Source organism: Leptopilina heterotoma, unplaced genomic scaffold (assembly GCF_015476425.1).
Source record: "Leptopilina heterotoma isolate Lh14 unplaced genomic scaffold, ASM1547642v1 Lhet_14, whole genome shotgun sequence".
NCBI classification, from domain to species: Eukaryota; Metazoa; Arthropoda; class Insecta; order Hymenoptera; family Figitidae; genus Leptopilina; species Leptopilina heterotoma.
In genome coordinates, this window is record NW_025110859.1 from 5709657 (window position 1) to 5729836 (window position 20180).

The 20180-nt window shown below is 30.5% G+C and overlaps 1 protein-coding gene across 3 annotated transcripts in view; it reads left to right on the forward strand.

The window, feature by feature from the left end:
- Nucleotides 1-15087, forward strand: part of LOC122497856 (glutamate receptor 1) — a 48058-nt gene extending 32971 nt beyond the window's left edge. For 2 of the 3 annotated variants that reach the window (XM_043605214.1, XM_043605211.1), the window contains exons 5-19: nucleotides 439-571; nucleotides 1136-1256; nucleotides 1642-1806; nucleotides 1940-2155; nucleotides 2304-2411; nucleotides 4945-5052; nucleotides 5311-5431; nucleotides 5646-5740; nucleotides 5874-6097; nucleotides 9512-9715; nucleotides 9819-10017; nucleotides 10170-10414; nucleotides 10634-10880; nucleotides 11078-11152; nucleotides 14949-15086. In XM_043605214.1, the coding sequence (XP_043461149.1) occupies nucleotides 439-571; nucleotides 1136-1256; nucleotides 1642-1806; nucleotides 1940-2155; nucleotides 2304-2411; nucleotides 4945-5052; nucleotides 5311-5431; nucleotides 5646-5740; nucleotides 5874-6097; nucleotides 9512-9715; nucleotides 9819-10017; nucleotides 10170-10414; nucleotides 10634-10880; nucleotides 11078-11152; nucleotides 14949-15023 (2336 nt within the window). In that variant the 3' untranslated portion in view covers nucleotides 15024-15086. Of the gene's footprint in view, nucleotides 1-438; nucleotides 572-1135; nucleotides 1257-1641; nucleotides 1807-1939; nucleotides 2156-2303; nucleotides 2412-4944; nucleotides 5053-5310; nucleotides 5432-5645; nucleotides 5741-5873; nucleotides 6098-9511; nucleotides 9716-9818; nucleotides 10018-10169; nucleotides 10415-10633; nucleotides 10881-11077; nucleotides 11153-13618; nucleotides 13674-14948 lie in introns of all 3 variants that reach the window. The other variant, XM_043605212.1, reaches the window with a different exon arrangement.
- Nucleotides 15088-20180: the final 5093 nt, after the last annotated feature.

Here is a 20180-nt window from a genome sequence, read left to right on the forward strand (position 1 = left end):
CGGAGCCAAAGAATGACAAGTTTCGTAAGGTGCAAAATATCTTTAGAAACGAGATTCTATTACAGTGGAAGGGGTACAATGAATAGGACCCTTCGTAAATAATGAAAGGGCCCCCTAGATCATTCGAAAGTGGAAAGTCGTTAAGAAGGTGCCAAACGGCTTCTAGCAGCTCTCGGCGCGCTGACTTCTAATGAACATAACTTTCGTAATTATTGAGACATTGTCTTCGGAGACATATCAAAATACTCGTTAGAATATAGACTTTCAAATTAAGTAAGAAAAAAAATTCAATATTTTGAAAATTTCAGGGTGGCGTAACCCCATGAAATAATTTTTAATAACGGACAAATTTTTTTGCAGGCTTGTGTTATTATTTGATAATTAAATGTATTGAATCTTAAACGTTACTCAAAGTTGTACTTTTTTTTATTGTTACAGGTCTTTTGCGATTACAGCAAATTTATCAAGGACTGAAACCAGGCAATGTTACGTTTCAAGTGGAAAGTGTCAAAAGAATTCAAAATGTCTCTGAGGCAATAGACTTTTTACACACATTGGAAGAAATCAACAGGTAATTTAAATTAAATATAATTTTTAAATTCAAAACTATATACAATGTTGTAGTATATATAGTATACATACAATGTTGTAGTGAACCGTACAAAATGAAATAATTTTTCTCTCTGCTGAGTCTATCAAGGAATAAGTTGTAGTAGCAAATCTTTCAGTGTGAACATAAAAATGAAATAATATAATTGAACAATAAATTTGTATTACTGCTGAGTCTATATAAAAATAAATTGTTGTCGTAATCAAGACCACAAATTCATATGAAAGCATTTAGATTTTTAAACAATCAAAAGAACCACATGGAAAACAAAATTAATAATTTAGTTTAAATCATCAAATGACACTAATTAAAAAAAAGTAAATGGAACTTGACTCCCTTCTTTATCAAAAGTGTACAACAAAATGAATTATTAATCTTTATTTATTTATTAAAATCAATCTTAAGTTAGAATAGTGAGTTTCAAAAAGATTGTCGGTTCCGCCTATTCGCACGTATATTCCAGAAAATATTTATATGAAGCAATTTAGAAGAATTACCAATTACATGGTCTACAATTATTTACAGGTGGACTGTCAAATACGTCGTTCTCGACTGCCCCACTGATATGGCTAAAAATATTGTTGTTAGCCATGTGAGGGACATTGCTCTCGGAAAAAGAACGTACCATTATCTCCTAAGTGGATTAGTAAGTTTTCTAGTGAAAATAAATTACATTAGATATTACATTTTCTCCTGAGTTTCATCAACTTACTGTCTTTTTTTGAAGTTATTCTATAGAATAACTATATGAATATATTCAAATAAATATTTCGTCATTGAAACTACTACAAACTTTAACAGCAATCAATATTTCAGGATATCCTATAAAGTCCTTGACGTATCAAGAAATTAGGATATCCCTCAGTTGTAGGTAGAATGTCTATGAACATTCTTGGAATATCTTCGAGAAATATCCTAATTTTCATTGAAATTATAAATAAGATATATATAAAATATTATAAATATTCGAATGCTGTGATTGAATGTTAACCAAGTGAATAAAGTTAACTCTTTGCATTTGTCTTAAACAGATAATGGACGACCGTTGGGAAAGCGAAGTGATCGAGTATGGTGCTATCAACATTACTGGTTTTCGAATCGTGGACGACACTCGACCCTATGTTAAAGAATTTCTTGATAGCTGGCGTCGCCAGGACCCAACGGTTCATCTTGGCGCTGGTAGACAATCTATTTCCGTAAGTATTACATGGTGTATAAATTGACTTGAAATGTAACGTTTCTGAACATCCTTTATAAAAATATTTGTGTTATTAAAATTCTAGAGTTAAGTACATTTTTTAAAAATTTTATTGCCTTCTTTAATGATAGGCGGGAGCGGCTTTGATGTATGATGCAGTATTTGTACTTGTCGAAGCTTTTAATAAATTTACACGAAAGAAGCCTGATCGAAGCAATCAAAGGCGGACTGGAGTACCAGTGCCAAATACACCAATAAACGCGACAAGATCACTTGATTGCAATCCTAATCAAGGATGGGTTACACCTTGGGAACATGGAGATAAAATATCGAAACTTTTGAGAAAGGTTTGTACACACTTTTTAACTTCTACTACTATTTGCCTAGAACATAAGTTTCTTTTTATCAAGGAAGTAATAATTTATTTTAATAAATTTGATTAGCCGATATCCATTTGAAAATACTCACATACGAAAAATATTTATATGATTTCAGGTTGAAATAGAGGGACTCACTGGTTTGATTCGATTTAAGGAAGATGGAAGACGATTTAATTACACACTTCATGTCGTGGAAATGACTATTAACAGTGCAATGGTAAAAGTATGTATTTCCTTTTTTCTCTAATTAAAAGGCTGATGATCACTTATGTAATTTGATTTCACTTTAAATTCGAATTTAATCGGTTGTTTTTGAGTAAAAAAATTTGTCCCTTCCTTGACACATTCTCATTCCTGCTTCACTTCCTCATTCATATAAGATGATAGTTTATCATTTATGCAAAAAGAGAATCCTATTTCGATAAAAAAACTGGCAAAAATAAAATATGTTCGAAAATGTCAAAAAACAAAGTTGAAACTTAATTCGAAAATATGATACAAGAATTCGAGAAAAGTATGATGATATTCTTAAAACACGAAAGTACTGTAGTGCATCAGCATAATGCGCTAAGAAATTTAAAGAAAACTTATCAATTGGAGAAGCATTGCTACACATGGATTGGAATGAGAATAGGTCAACTAAATACGCCGAAGAAGTCCAGAGTCATCATTTTGGTGGATCTTGAAAGCAAATCCCGCTTTTCACGCTGTAGTGTAAAGAAATTACTATAAAAATGAAGATAGGCATCAAATTTTAAGTTAGTCTGTCGGAGTCATTACTTCATAATGTTGCAGGAACCTGGACACACCTTACTTCAGTACAGTACTTTTCAGTTATGCCTTCACGTTCAAATTTTAAAGGCATAATTGAATACTACTGTACTAGACGATGTATTTAAGAAAACTAATGAGACATCGTTGCATTTTTTAATTAATGACCCATGCACTTAATACAAAAAACAAACGATGTTTAACTTTCTCGGTAGAAAACTTAAAAATTTGTATCCTACAATTAAAAATTATTCGTGGAGTTACCATAAATTTGGGAACGGGAAAGGAGCTTCTGATGGAATAGGAGCTACATATCAGCGAATAGCAGATCGTGTTGCCGCCGAAGGACAGGACGTAGCTGATTTTGAAACTTTAATATACACGCAAAAAAATAGTCCGGTAAAATTGACCAATCTGGGTTTGGTTGCAAAAAGTTCGGTTAATTGAAACAAAGGGCAGATTGTCTCAACCGAACTTGTTCGGTTGCGAAAATCAAAATGTTTTGGTTATGGTAACCAAACTCATTCATTTGTTACTTTAAAAACATTACTCTATGTATGTTTTTAAATTTCAATCTGTCAGTGGAGTCAGCAGAATATTAATATGAGTGGAGATTATAAACAACTGCTGATTAAATGGAATTTGGAAAAGTATATTGTCAAAAAACATGCTCGGACGTTTATAATGATATATCTCACGAACCGAATAAGATTTTTAAACTCTTTTGGTCTTAAATTAAAGATAAAACTTGAATGATTCACCTATGTAAATTTCAAACTTTTTCTCCAATTTTTAAAAAATATGCTAAAGTTGAAAAAATTTCTATAATAATTTTATTTAAAAAATTATTTTTGTCAAATTTGTCGATTGCTGCAATCATTGTATAAATTATTAAATTTTTCAGTTATGTATCATTAATTTCCAGTGATAGCTTTACTTTTTTGTAAATTTTTCGAAAAGTTGATTAAAAAATCAATATTTACAATAAATAGGCATATATTATTAACTTTTTTAGAAATTTAATTTAATTATTAATAATTTAATTTTAAAAAATGTTAGCCCCTCGTTCATATAGGAAACTGTACTATTTAGGGACCAAAAATCGGTTTTTTTATTTTTTAAAGTATGCAGTACCCTTTCGATCATCTTGCAAAAATTATATGTTACTTTTTACATGCTTATACTGCTACGACCTTTTGGAATAAATAAATTTATTTAATAATTAATTTTCATGTTTTCTTATATTATTACTAATATATATTTCGACTTGCGAATCACATAACTACTACAAGTAGCTAAGTATAAATAATTTCAACTTTACAAATTATAAATATAATTCTAAAGTAAGTGAAATAAAATTTACAATTTTAAAAACGAGATATAAAAATTTGTATAATATAAAAAAAGTAGAAAACGCCTTAAATATTATTTGTAGCTTTAATTTATTTGTTACATTAACCTATTTTAAATTCAAAATTCAAAAACAAAAAAATTAACACATTTAAATAGAGTTTCGTTTTCATAAACGGTCAGTTTGGTTAATCCAACCGAATTAAATGCAACCGAATTTGTTTGGTTACTAAAAACCGAGTGTGCGGTCAGTCCTATTTTAACAAGAGAGTTCGGTTGCAGAAAACGAACTTTCTGTTGAAACAACCAAACATTTTTTTGCGTGTAAGAATTGCAAGATAATTGTCGAAAAGTAATTATCATTCTAACAAAGGAAGAACAGTTTGATTATAAAAAAATTGATGAATGAAAATTTGATGATACAGTAAAACTGCAGAAGAGAAAATTATTCTTAAAAATAATTTTTTTAACTCAAAAATCGTATAAAATGTTTTGTTCGATAGACAAAAAAAGTTTTTATTTGTAGAACTGTAATTCGAAATGGAAATCAAATTATATAATAGATTGTACTAAGTAATAATTTATTATTTTATTCATGATTTAAAATTAAATATTTAAAACTTAATTTTCTTAAGGTGGCAAACTGGTCAGAAGAGGAAGGGTTCAAGCCAGTATCAGCGGAGTACTCAAGACCGAAATCAAACAAGGACAGAAATAGGACTCACATTGTGACGACAATAATTGTAAGTGGTAAAAGCTTAAACTTATCGAATATTTTTTTTGATTATTTGAAATAATATAAACCCTTGGGAGCAACAAAATAAAAAAATTTTCAAAATAAGTATGACCCTACTATGTTTACAAATTTTTAGTACCCTAAATAAAAAAACTGACCACTAAGTGGAAGGAACATGCATTTTTTTGGGAAATATTAAGTTAAACTAAGAATTCTAAAAATTTTGACAAATATTATGAGAATAAATATTATTTATTAATTACAGGAGGAGCCTTATATTATGCTCAGGAAACCAGAACCAGGTGACAATTTATATGGTAATGATCTTTATGAAGGTTACTGCAAAGATCTCGCTGATTTTATATCGAAAAGACTGAATATAACATGTAAGTTTATACTATATTTCAAGATCATTATTTTATTGTTTAATCGTTATACTGAAATTTGAAAGTACATCTAACTATATAGTTAAAATAGATTAAGTAGAGTTAAAAAACTAATATTTTATCTTCTTCTGAGGTTAGCTCTTTTTTTTAATAAGTCAGCAATTACACATTTTAGTAATGATAACATTCACTGTATGAAAAAACCTTTTTTTAGATGAACTTAGAATCGTTAAGGATGGAAAATACGGTTCCGAAAATCCAGATGTAGCAGGCGGTTGGGATGGAATGGTAGGAGAACTAATTAGAGAAGTAAGTGTTATAAATAATAATTCTGACAAATTCGAAATTAAAATTACAATCAAGCCAGGCTTGACTCGGAGTGATCGTTAAATTCAACACATAATTAGAAAGAAACTTAGTTATAAAAATAAATATTTTACAGGAAGCAGATATGGCGATTGCATCTATGACAATTACATCAGAACGTGAAAGAGTAATTGAATTTAGTAAACCCTTTATGTCTTTGGGAATTAGTATTATGATTAAAAAACCAGTCAAAACGATTCCTGGAGTTTTCAGTTTCTTAAATCCACTTAGCAAAGAAATTTGGGTCTGTGTAATATTTTCTTACATTGGAGTGTCAATTGTCTTATTCATCGTTTCGAGGTAATTTTCATTAAATTTACTAATTATTTACAAATCTTACTAATTAATTAGTTAAACAGTTACTTATGAATTTGTCAACCATTTACATACTTACCCAAGCAAAAAGTCTATTTTTGAAAATTTTTTTCAGGTTTAAATTATTGTATCGTTTAAAACCTCTTTGTATTCTTATTGTATTGTCTAAATCCTTTTTTATTTACAGGCCAAGAATTTTGATTTTTAAAAAATTATAATTAGTTTTTTCATCAAAACCCTTACACAGAGCTCTTGAAACAGCGCACATTTGTCGGAGAGACCCTATTTTATGCGAAAAATTAGAAAGATTGCTCCGGTTGCAACGAAAATTTATGATATTCTTAATTCCATCATGCTTAATCTGAATATGACATAAAATTATAACATTGACAGTTGGACAAATTTTACCAAAAATGAGAAAATCTACACAGAAATTTAATAATTCCGGTTTTGAGACTTGCTGATACCAAAATTTATGTTAACTCTTTTATGCCCAGCGCACTGTGGTTTTAAATCGAAAAACGGAGTTCAAAATAGCAAAGAACACGTAAATATTAACAGATGCAGTCATGTGGCTAAAAGATGATCAGAAAGGGATGGAAATTTAGAGTTGAAAGCATTGCGCTCAGGATCTTCGGACGAATGTTATTGAATGCCCCCATGATGTCGATTGAAATGACAATATTGTGCTACGATTCTGTATAACCCACTAGAGCATCTGTGACTAAGGATGCTACACAATAGATGTCCGATCTTCTCCTTCTAAATCCATATTGATATGGGGGAATTAGGTCCCTGGACTCCATCTCGTGTTCCAATCTACTCTGTACAAGCTTGTCAAAGATTTTGGAAAGAACCGGTGTGAGGACGATGAGCGGTAGCCCTATTAAACAGAATCAACAAGAACTCCTGTGCGATATGGCTAAGAGTTTTAATCATGTTTCCAGTTATTCCGCCCAAACCAGCAAAAGCTTTAAAATCATTTTATATGAAATGGCCGACCAAAAAATGCATAAAGATATTGGATTTACATGAAACTTGTTGCCCACAGGTTTTCAGGGTCGCTGATGACGAATCCATGATTGCCATAAAATGATAAATATAAAAATCCAGGTTTATTTCAGGATCACAAAATTTTTTACTGGTCCCAAACTATTGCTAGAACAATTCCAATTACTGGTAGTGAGTCAGTTTTTCCATTCCATTTTCTCCAATACATTTTTTCCAATCCATTTATTCCACTACCAATTTTTTTTCTAAAAAGTAATTAAATAATGTAACAATGTTTCAAAATTTTATATTATGTCCGATGGCTCGAAGATACTCCTCAATTTCGTCGTTATCCTTTTTTTCTTTCAATTTTTGTAATAAGAAATCCATCTATGTGTAGAAAAGTATTTTTTGTTCCGCTGTACACAAGTTCCACAACCATTTTACTTAAAATTTAGAATTTTTAAAAAGATCTAAAGATATAAAAAGATATGAAAAGTATCTAAAGATACTGCACGATTTTGACATTAAACCAATTGAAGTTGATTGAAAAACAAAAACTCAAACGCGGTACGATTTTGACATTAAACAAATTGAATAACAAATTGAAGTTGACTTTAGTTTACCATTCAACAATTTAAAAAATGTAGGGAATAATTAGTAAAAGAAATAGTGATTGGAAAAAAGAATTAGTGGAAAAAAATATTAGTGGAAAAAAAGGTTATTGGAAAAAAAAATTAGTGGAAAAAAAGGTTATTGGAAAAAATAGAATGGATAAACTGGTGTACAATCCCAATTACTATCTGGGTCATAAAAATTAATTTAATTCACAATTCATAAAAAGTAACCACAGCCGATAATCAGCAGAAGATGAAAAATTTATTTTTAAGCGAACTTTATCTTCTGTTTACTAACAATTGTTATTCACAAAAGTTTTTACTGGTGCCAAACTATTTCTAGAACAATTCCAATTACTATCTTCGTCACAAAAATTAATTTACTTCACCATTCATAACAAGTAACCACAGCCGATAATCAGCAGAAGATGAAAAATTTTTTTAACGAACTTTATCTTCTGTTTACAAACAATTGTTAGTCTCAAAATTTTGTACTGGTCCCAAACTATTTCTAGAACAATTCCAATTACTAACTGGGTCATCAGAATTAATTTAATTAACAATTATTCACAAAAAGTAACCACAGCCGATGATCAGCAGAAGATGAAAAATTATGTTTTAGCAAACTCTATCTTCTGTTTACTAACAATTAAAATAAAAACAAAAGTTTTTACTGGTGCCAAACTATTGCTAGAACAATTCCAATTTATTTAATTGCAAAGACGAAAGTTGATCCAAAGAAGTGTCCCACCATTCCATCTTTAGAACTCTATGCAGCTCAACTACTGACATTAACTTGAGACGTTGAGACAACGTAAGTACGTCTCTGAGCCTTCTGGTACTCCTTCTTTTTATCGCCTAATTCTCGTTTTGGTTTCTGCTGTCTGACTAAGCAGCATTCTCAATTCAACCACAACTCGTCAAATGGACGGATAGATTATCCCACTTTGCATGCGATTCAGTGGACTTCGACTGCTTCAGTGAACCATATGACATTGGTGTGGCGCTGGACAACAGCTCGAAAACATCATTTACATCAGAGTCATGCTTTCAGCGCCGAGTTTAGTGCTATACGCAGAAATCTTCCTTTGCCTTCTACCAGTTGATTGACTTCGCTTAATCGCTATGTGGAAGATGCATGAATTTTGCTTCTTAATGGTATGATTCGCAACGCCTCAGTTAAAATCGCAATCCAATTTCCAAACATTCTTCCAAGGCTGTGAAATTCGCCAATAAACACTTAAACTTATTGTGAAACAGATACTCCGCTATGAACGGTGGCAAAAGCTGGCTTCAACTCAATGCAGACTTGGCAGAGTGGAAATAGTCCATCATGGTCATGTTGTTCGTGGAGAACGCTTCGACAATATTTTAATGAATAGTAGAAGATAGAATATTGACTAAAAATGTTAATTGGTTTTTGTTCGCTCTGTTTTTATAATAATATTTAATTTAGAACTTGTTATAATCGGTTGTGATTATTAATAAAGACAAAATTTAATTATGCATCATATTATTTCCCTGCACCTTTTATGATGACTTCCCAATGGTCAATTTCAAATTCAATCTAACATTTGTGTTAAATTTTTATGGATCCAATTTCATAAAACCTGCTGCTGCTTCAAGAGTAGTGTTCAATTAATATATTTCATTAATAATAATCGAACTACCTATTTAGAATAAAAATTCTGTCAACGTGATTCAGTTTTAAATGAATTATACTTTATAAGTAGTGCATTGTAATTCAAAAAGTTTTCATTTCTAAATGTATTAATAATTATCATTAATTTAGGTTTTCACCTTACGAATGGAGAGTTTTATCATTCAATGGAGGAGATCCTAGATTGGGAATAAGAGGAGATCCTTCTATACAGCATCACCAACAAGGATTACCTCACATGCAACAATCAAGCATGACGAATGATTTTAGTATTCTAAACAGCCTCTGGTTTTCACTAGGAGCATTTATGCAACAGGGATGTGACATCTCTCCCAGGTATAATTGAGAATATTATTTATCATGTAGCAAATATATAATTTGATATATTTAAATAATAATTTGTTTCTAGCAATATTTGAAAAACGTTTTCTTTTTTCAGGTCTATTTCGGGGAGAATTGTAGGCAGTGTGTGGTGGTTTTTCACTTTAATTTTAATATCGTCTTACACTGCCAACTTAGCAGCATTTTTGACAGTCGAAAGAATGGTTACTCCCATTAATTCGCCTGAAGATTTAGCAGCGCAAACAGAAGTTCAATATGGAACCCTATTTCAGGGTTCTACCTGGGATTTTTTCAGGGTAAGCTTCTAAATTTTATTTATAACATGCTCTAAATATTTTTTTAATTTAATTGAATTATAAAACATTAGATGTTACAAAAAAAAAATACTTTTTATGTTACGGAATGATAGAGAGTCAAATTATTAAACATTTTCTCGATTGATTTCCAGAAATCACAAATCAGTCTCTATAGCAAAATGTGGGAATTTATGAATGCAAGAAAGGAAGTTTTCGTCAGTAATTATGACGAAGGTATAAGAAGGGTGAGAAATAGTAAAGGAAAATACGCCCTTTTAATAGAAAGTCCAAAAAATGATTATATCAATCAGAGGGAACCTTGTGATACGATGAAAGTCGGAAGACATCTCGATGCAAAAGGATTTGGAATTGCCACTCCTATAGGTTCACCTTTCAGGTATGTCATTTTAAATTCTAAAAAATTTTAGAAAATGAAAAAAATTATCATTCATAAAAGGCAAGTTTTAATTAAAAAATGAGGGGCTTTTCACTGAAAAAATTCACTTATCTAAAAATCAATAAAACTTGAAGAGGAAATAAAAGAAATTTAATAATACAATATTTAATTTATTAATTAAAAAAATTTTTATGGAATGAACAAATATTTGTTTTGCAGGGATGAGATTAACATTGAAGTTCTAGCGCTAAAGGAATCTGGAGAGTTAGAAAAACTTTATAATAAATGGTGGTATGATCGAACAGAATGCAGGCATGGAGATAAGCAGGATGCTACTAGAAATGAATTAACTTTAAGTAACGTCGCAGGAATTTTCTACATTTTAATAGGAGGACTTTTACTCGCTTTGGCAGTAGCTTTAGTAGAATTTTGTTATAAGTCACATTCAGAAGCTACGAGAGCAAAGGTACTGGAAAAATATATATATATTATATAAAATAAAAATTAATACGTCTGCTGTCATTTTATATGTATATTAAACATAGTATTCTTATATTTTTGTATAAGATCATCACGAATGCAATACTAAAAAATAAATCCATGGAATTTCCCATTGTTTTGTAAAACGTTGAATCTTCATTAATAAATAATCTATTTTCGTAGATTCCGCTGTCGGATGCTATGAAGGCAAAAGCCCGATTAACAATCGGGGGTGGTCGTGACTTCGACAACGGACGGGTAAGTAAAAAAGAATAAATTACTTTGAAAATTTTCTGTGGCAAGAAAGGCTGTTTATTTTTAACTATTGTCAAAGTGTTTAATATGGTTTAGTTATTTGTTACTAATATTTTAAGGGAGGATTGATTTAAAGCCTTTTAAGTATTATAGTTTTAAAAATATTTATCTATGAAATAATTGAAAATTAACTTAAAGTTGGTGAAGTCCTTCTCAACTCATCACAATTATTTTAAAGACTTTCTGAGACATTATTCTCGTCATAGAATCCCTAGGTTGGTTATAAAAGGGACACTAAATATTTATTATAAACACAAAACAGTGAAAACGTCGAAGTCGCAACTGATTCCTAAATCCAGTCCTATAAATATGAGTCCTCAAAAGTATATTTTCATTTTAAAATGAAAATATATAACAATAGTTACAATATATAATTATAGTTATATATGTTGTCATTTGATAAATAATTTCTCAAAAATGTCGTCAAAAACTTTCAGTTTTCTCATAGGGTTAAAAAATAAAAAATGTGATATTTATAGATGAGTTGACCTGGACTGATATCTATGCCACCAGCTGTTTGGATTTTAAATATATAAATAAATTTTCCATAACGTTTTTTTTAACAATTAATTTTACAATTAGTCAAGTTACGACTGCTGTTATGATATGACTCAATGCTATCGTATATAGAAAAAGCTTAGCATGTGATTAGCTGCGTTAAAAGATTATGCTTTTTTTTCTCATGAGCAGATTACTGATAATTGAGTATAAATGGTGGTGGTGGTGTTAAATGTGGTGTTAAATAAGTAACTAGGAAATAGAAAAACAGAACATTTTATTTGGGCGTAGTGGTAAATAGATTATTTGCACATTACAATATTTTTATACAATAATGTTCATTTACAAGTTCATCAAACAGAAATTTTACAATAATATTTCAGCTTTTTTTTCAAAAAGTTGGTTGGAATATCATTCGCAGTTTTTATTCTACAACCGTTTTTTAAAGTTCCTTACAGTATACATGAGTCGTTAGTTTTTCTGTAATATTTTTCGTAGTAATGAATAAATAATAAATGAAAACTTAGACGAAGTTGTAGTAAATCATGCAAATTAATTTCACTAAACAGACAAATTATCTGAACATATATTTTATGAATAAATTGAAATAATCCATTACGCCCCTGATTTTTCTTATATTTTAAACTATAAAATTAGCAACTATTATATTGAAAAAAAGGGAGGGAAAAGAATATTTGGGTTACAAACTAATTAAGGCAGTAGTCTCCTTTAGAAGCCGAAAAAAAGCGTTTTTTCAGCAATTTTTTTGAAAGGGAAGGAAACGACTGCGGTAAACGAAATTTTTAGGTGATATTCTACTATATTTCAGCTTAACAAAACAATTTTTATTATTAAAAAATATTGAAATTCTTCTAAGTTATAACGATTTTTCTGGAGCGCCTGCAGTCTGCACTTGCAAATCGGTGCCGGTGATGGAGGTCGTGCGATGCATCTGAAACAGTCAAACAAAATTTTTCTTTTAATTTTATAAGTTTCTTTTCTATTTAAACTAAAAAAATACCGAAGAAGTTATAAAATTCCAAATTTTTTCGAAGTTTGAATTCATTTTTTTTTAAATTCACTTTACGTTGCAAAAGAAGTAGTTTAAATAATACTTTTGTCCAACTTTTTTAGTTCAAATAGAAGATAATTTAATACTGAAGCTAGATCACTTTGATTTTTGTCGATCGGACAAATATTCTTTTTGCTATCGCCGGCACCGTTTTCTATGACGTGTGAAAATGAAAATTCGAGAAAACGCGCTTTAAAGTTTTCGGTCCAAAAAATGTAAGTTTTTGGATACTTACACTAATTAAATGTTAATCAGCTATTCCTGGGCAATACAGCAATCCTTCCTCTTCTTCGAAGAACTCATTTTGGCGGAGGCTTTCTGATAGTCGAGCTGTGCGAGCCTCCTTGCTCGAAAATGATGCTATGCGCTCAGCATCAATGTGTCTGCAAAATTTTTGCATTGCTGCCCGATGACAATGTCGAGGAGCTGCATAGTGGAAAACACAGATGCATAGGCTTCGTTAAAAATGCCTGCAGACAAATTTGCCGCTATTTCGACGATTTTAGAGACGGAATTGACGTGTTTTGGGTTTAAGCGCCACACAAGCGAATTGAACGCTTCGTTCGAATTTTGAGTGTTCGATATTTTAGGCCCATAAAGGAGACTATTGCCTTAAGCTACTAATATTCTAATATAAAAAATCTATTATTATTATTGAAAAAAATTGATGAGAAGAAAACTAAACTTACTGAAACAAATAGAACGCGGTTATACCGCTTGCATCCACGAATTCTTACTCTTTGGATTATTATTATTTTTGTAAATTATTTTTATTATTTTAGGCTACAAGTAGAAAGCTATGTTATCGTTTCGTTCTACTTTTTGTTTCTTGTCTATAGTGGTACGGACTGCAGAGTTAGACGGAGGATGCATGTGCCTTGCCTGGGACCATATGTGAGTACTCGCCCTTGATTAACACTCAGAATTTCCCTTCCAATCAAAAAAAAAAAAAAAAATCCACATACACAGGAACGCCGATTATATGGACTACAAAGAGTGTGTGTCCGAATAATCTGGACAGGAGAGCTTAAGAAAAATACATGAGATAAATGTCAACAACTGTAATATTCTTTCAGCGTTCCAATAAATAGAACTGTGAGCAGACTCAATATAACCAGTTATCGTATAATAGGCATTCTGTGTATTATAAACACCTAAAACACACTTTCTCTCTCTTCTATAACAACATAAAGTACAATTGGCGAAATCAACAATTTTTCAGTTCCAAATCCATAGCAAATAAAGAAAAAAAACCAGTCTTAAGTGACTTTTTTGCTTCAAGCAAGCCGTAAACTTTAATTGAGCCTTAGAGACTGGCGATCTAATGGTGATCTCGTCACAGTCTACTCTATATACAAAAATTTTTTTATATGATTTTCTTTTTGATACCAAATAATCTTTTCCTTTATAAATATTCACTGATTCCATTTGAAACCTGCTTTTGATACACGTCTTGGCTTATCGCATACAAAGAGGCATGGCTTAAGGCGAAGTTTTTTCATTCTTATATAGATGAAAATGTATTGAGTTTTAGAAATAGTCGCATGATGAAAAGTTTTTTAATTTTTGCAAATAGAAGCTTAGAATTATCAACTGATTGATGAAACATATGTTTGAAATAATTTTAAAACTATTAATTATTAAACATAACTTTTTCTACAGTTCTGCTTATAACTTTACTATAATTAATAGATCATGGAAATTTCCTTCTAGTACATGGGATTTAGATGAACCTGTGGTTTATTATTCTCTCGAATGCAACCAAAAAAAATGGTGAAGCTTTTTTGGAAAATATTTGTAAATATAGGAGATATACACTTTGAAATGTTTATGAATATTTTTCCAAAAAAGCTTCACTAGTTTTTTAGTTGCATTGAAGAGAACAATAAACGACAACTTGTTTAAAATTTACGCCAATTTTCACTATCATTTTCGTAATCAGCGCATTAAAATTTGTTCAATAGATTTTTTAATAGATCAAATTTAAGAAATTTAAAAAAAATTTTGCTTAAGGAAAGGATGCTCTGATCCCAAGCCCAGAAGTTTTTTCTATCTTATGCGACCTTGTCATAATTAAGATTTAAAATATGAAAAAAACATTTTATCTATTTTTCTGTCATAATTTTTAATTTAAAATATAGTAATTGTTTGTGATATTAATTTTTGCAGTATTACGCGCCGGCCAACGCGATTGGCAATACGGAGGCCGATCAAGTACACAGCAATACACACACGCAGGTTTAAGTAGTCAAGAGGATTCACCTGCAAATTCTCTGCCAACACCGCCGCCACCTCCATTGCTCGCATCACTTCCTCCACCCCCGCGAAGGTCATTACGAAGGAGCGTCACATTTGCAGAATCACCTCCCAAGAGTCCAAGGCCGAGAAATCGAAAGCTCAATGTCTCGACATTAGATATCGCAATACCATGGACACCAGCGTCACCTGGACACTGGATTAGTCGCGCAACAAAACCCGAATACATAGCTTGATAAAATTGACCTTTTTTTTTATTCTACATGATGATGGTTGTTATTATTATTACATTTCTCCAAATTTTAGCATTTTAATTTGTGTGAAGAACAATTAACTGCTCATTCGATAAATTTTAAAGAATCATCCGAAAAGATTGAAATCCACTTGGAAAGTGTAGATAAATTTTCTTTTTGAATAAGTTACCATTTGCATCCGTGAATTGTATATCATAAGCACTTTTAAATACCTAAATGTAATAAACAATTTGTAACTTTTTTGCCATTTTTTGACCAGATGCATTTAAGTTTTAATTGTGAAAGATCATTATGAGCGATATTTAAAATATTATTATTAAATGTAACATTTTAATAGAAAAAAAACCAATACAATAAAATTTTTATATTCATATTTTAAGGATGATTCTCTTAAAAGTGACATATCACGCGTTAATGGTGTTTTTTATTATATTAAAATGAATGTAAATTATTAAAAATTCTTCCAGTTGTACAATAAAAACATCTTAAATGGTTAATTGTTCTTTCTGAGAGAATGACTCTGTTAGCAGTTTTAAAAGATGAAAAATCAGCCTCATTTCTCGATCCTCCATTTTAAAGGTTGTTTTTTACATCTTATAATAAATTTAAATCTCTTCAGTATTGAATTTGAGAAATGTAATAATTAATAATGCAGCAGATCCGGTTTATCCTTCTCAGAGATTCTCGTACACATTTCAGAAAATATTAAACATATTTTGTTAATTTAAATAATTTTTATTTATTCAATTTCTCATTTAGTACTGAGTATTAGTTAATAACTTTGTGTTGTCATATTAGAAAAAATGTAATATAAATATAGTTTAAACAAAATTAATGAAGAAACTCTGAAGAGCGATATCAAATATCTGTATTTTATTTAAAGAAAAAGAACCATCGATTACAAACTATAATTTACTCTTTTTATTTAAACCGACAGAATGGTATAATCAACTATCAAATCTACCAAAAAATGTAAATATATAAATGAAAAGAATTGACGATAGAAAATCAAATTATTGCAAAACAAATTAAAAGTGAGTAAAAGACGGTCCTGGGGTAGGTGCATGTGAAAAAAAAAATAAAAACTCAACGACTGCATAAATACGCAGATATTTAAAACGTATATATTTTCACCAAAGTTCCATATAAAAAAAAGAAAGAGTTGTACGATAACATTCGAGAAAACGAACTCGATTTATTATTACCGTGCAAAGTGAAAACTGCGATTATTATTCGTATGCGATAAAAAGAAAAAACTAGTGACTATGAAATAATGCGCAATGTTCTTATGATGTGTTAATTAAAAAAAATGTATTAGTCAAATTATTTTTTTAGTAGCCTGTGATTGTCAGTTTACGTCATTAGCGCCAATGTTATTTTATAGGCCACTTTTCTCGTAAAAGATTAAATAGATAAAATATGTGCTCTTAGAAATGTCAGTATGTTTAAATATTGAAATGTTTTATTAATCAACTGCTATAAAAACAAAATAAGTGAAACTGGACACTATATTTTCAACTTTCTAAAGAATACATTGTTAATAAAAACCCCAATTTTTGGTTTTTAAAAAAAAGCAATAATTTCGTAAATGGCACCCTATGTCCGCACATGAAACCTAAAATTTAAGAAAAGTTATCCCTAATGATTTTCATACTCTCAAGATACTTAATAAAATACAATGTTTGCACATACACACACAGTCACATTTTTAAAAATGTGATTTTTGAATTCTTGAGGTCAAAAAACAAAGATATGCCAAAAAAATCGAGATCTTACGAGAAAATGGTCCTATAATTTAACATTTCTGCGATTACTTGAGGCGCATGATTATTCCCCAAATGTCATTTGACCGTACTGTCATTTTACTGAATTGCATTAATCCGAACTGTTATTTTCACGAAATGTCACTTTTGCGAATCGACATTTTCACGAATTGCCACTTTTGCGAAATATCATTTTTACGAATTGTCATTTTTACGAAATGTCACTTTTGTGAATCGCCATTTTTACGAATTCTCACTTTGCGAATTGTCATTTTTTCGAATTGTCATTTTTACGAAATGTCACTGTTGCGAATTGTCATTTCGTAAAAATGACAATTCGAAAAAATGTCAGTTCGCATAAATGACAATTCGTAAAAAATGACAATTTGCAAAAATGAAAGTGACAATTTGTAAAAATGGCGATTCGCAAAAATTACATTTCGTAAAAATAACAATTCGAAAAAATGACAATTCGTAAAAATGTCGATTTACAAAAATGACTTTTGCAAAAATGACAATTCGTAAAAACGGCGATTCGAAAAAGAGACATTTCGTTAAAATAACAGTTCGAATAAATGCAATTCGGTAAAATGACAGTTCGGTCAAATGACATTTGGGGAATAATCATGCGCCTCAATTACTTGACCTAATATTAACACGTTGTTTATTAAAGAGTAACACCGAATAACAATATTTGTTTCAATAAACATCCAAGAAATATATTAATATCCGGATATGCTTAAGATGTCCGTATGATATCCCAAAAAACAATATAGTCACAATAGATGATGTGCTATGTTTGGAAAAACAGTCTCCATTTTTCCCGTTGTTATCATTTCATTTTTCAATTAAAATTAATTAAAAAAATGTCTATTGTTACTTATATGTACTAAAAGTTGGAAAAAGGCTGATTTTAATTTTTCTATGTATAATTAAATAAGAATAAAAATAAATAAGAATGCATGAGATTTGAGGAATAAATGATCGAGTCGATGAATTTGAAATTAGAAAATAAGTAACGTTTAAGATTAATAGCTTAATTAATTACATTATGCTAGCTCGTACTAGTCCACGATTAATGTACTCTGGTTAAGTTTCTCAAAATCAGTTTTTCATACATTATCGAAAATGTACATTAATTCACTGTGTCGTTGAATTATTACGATCTAGCCTTTGTATTCAAGTTGCAGACGCATGCAATAAAATAATTTCATTTTCAATTCCACTTCAAATGTGTCTGTACCTTAACATTAATTTTCATTTTATCTAAAATTTAACTAATACTTAAATTTTAAAATACCTTTATTTGTATAAAGCAAAGTGAAAGTTTTAGATGAAGAAAAAATCAAAATCATAGTTAAAGTCATTGATGAAATGAAGTATAGATTTGAAGTGAAAGTCAAAATGAATTTTAACAATTTATTGCAACCTAGGGTTAATATTTCTACTACTAGATATTTTATTTTAATAAATAACAATTAAATATAAAATATAGAAAATAATTTTAACCTTTAAAAAAAATCACAAATTATATTTACATCTAATAAAAGCTGAAATTAATCAAAAATGATTTTTAAACTATTAATTCATTTCTAATATCTGGTAGTTGAAATAAAAATCCAAAATGGTCAAAATTTTGTGCCAAAAGACGATACCTCAATTTAATTTAATGTCACAATATTAAATTGGTTACAGAAGTCATTAAAAGCATTTCTTAAATGTTTACTGTAACATTCTGTGACATTAATTAAAGAATTTCTTTTTTTACAAATCGACAGTGGAACGGATAAATATATAGATACTGCCACGTACGAAACGGGAACATTTTCATAAAAAAAAATTTCCCGCTATGGTCAAATTTTCGAAAATATACTTGTCATTAAAAATAATATTCATTTTTAAATCCCGAATTTCGTCGTCTCTTTTCGACTGACTGACGTTAATAATAATAATTAATAATAATATAAATATTATACAATTTTAAACACACGAAGAGTGCGAACAGAATAGACAACTTTTTTCCAAGGAATAGTTTTGTACCTAGCAGTACTATGTAAGACCGATCTATCATATCGTCAAATGTTTTTACTACTGAAAAATATAATGATAATTGTGTGCGAATAAGGGAAATTGAATGTAATAACGAAAGAAAATTTACTAAAAAAAATATAATAATGAATAAGTTACATATGTATATTTAATGAAGGATTATTATTAAAAGAGCGCCATGAGTCGAAATTAATTTCTACATATTAAAACTGCTTATACCTAAAGACTACTTTAAATCAACATAATATTTTCAAACTGCTACATACACTTTTCCGGTAAAGAAAGAAGAATTTTTCAATCGGTTTAATCACCCGGGGGGGCGATTCTGTAACTTTCCCACTTTTCACCTTCCACTCTCACTTCCTACTCCTACACCCACTTCCCATTCCCACTCTCACTTCCCACCTTCCACTTTCACTACCCAGTTCCCACCTTCAACTTTCCACTCTCACTACCCACTCCCACTTCCCACTCCTACACCCACTTTCCACTCTCACTTCCCACATCCACTTCACACTCTCACTTCCTACTCCCACACCCACTTCCCACCTGCACTTCATCTTTCCTACTCCCACCTTCCACTCTCACTTCCTACTCCTACACACACTTCCCACACCCACCTTCCACTCTCACTACCCACACCTACACCCACTTTCCACTCTCACTACCCACTCCCACTTCCCAACTTACACTCTTACTTCCGTGTCCTACACTTACTTCCCATTCCCACTTCTCATTCCGACCTTCCACTTTCACTACCCACCGTCAACTTTTCACTCTCACTACCCACTCCCACTTCTCACACGCACCTTCCACTTTCATTACCCACTTCCCACCTTCAACTTTCCACTCTCACTACCCACTCCCACTCTAACTTCCAACTCTTACACCCACTTTCCACTCTCAATACCCACTCTCACTTCCCATCTTCCACTCTCACTTCTCACTCTCACTTCTATTTCCCACTTTTACTTCCCACCTTTCACTTTCCATACCCACTTTCTAGTTCCTACTCCTACTTCCCACATTATTTATTTTTGCACTTCCCACTCTCACTTATTATCTACCACTTTCACTTC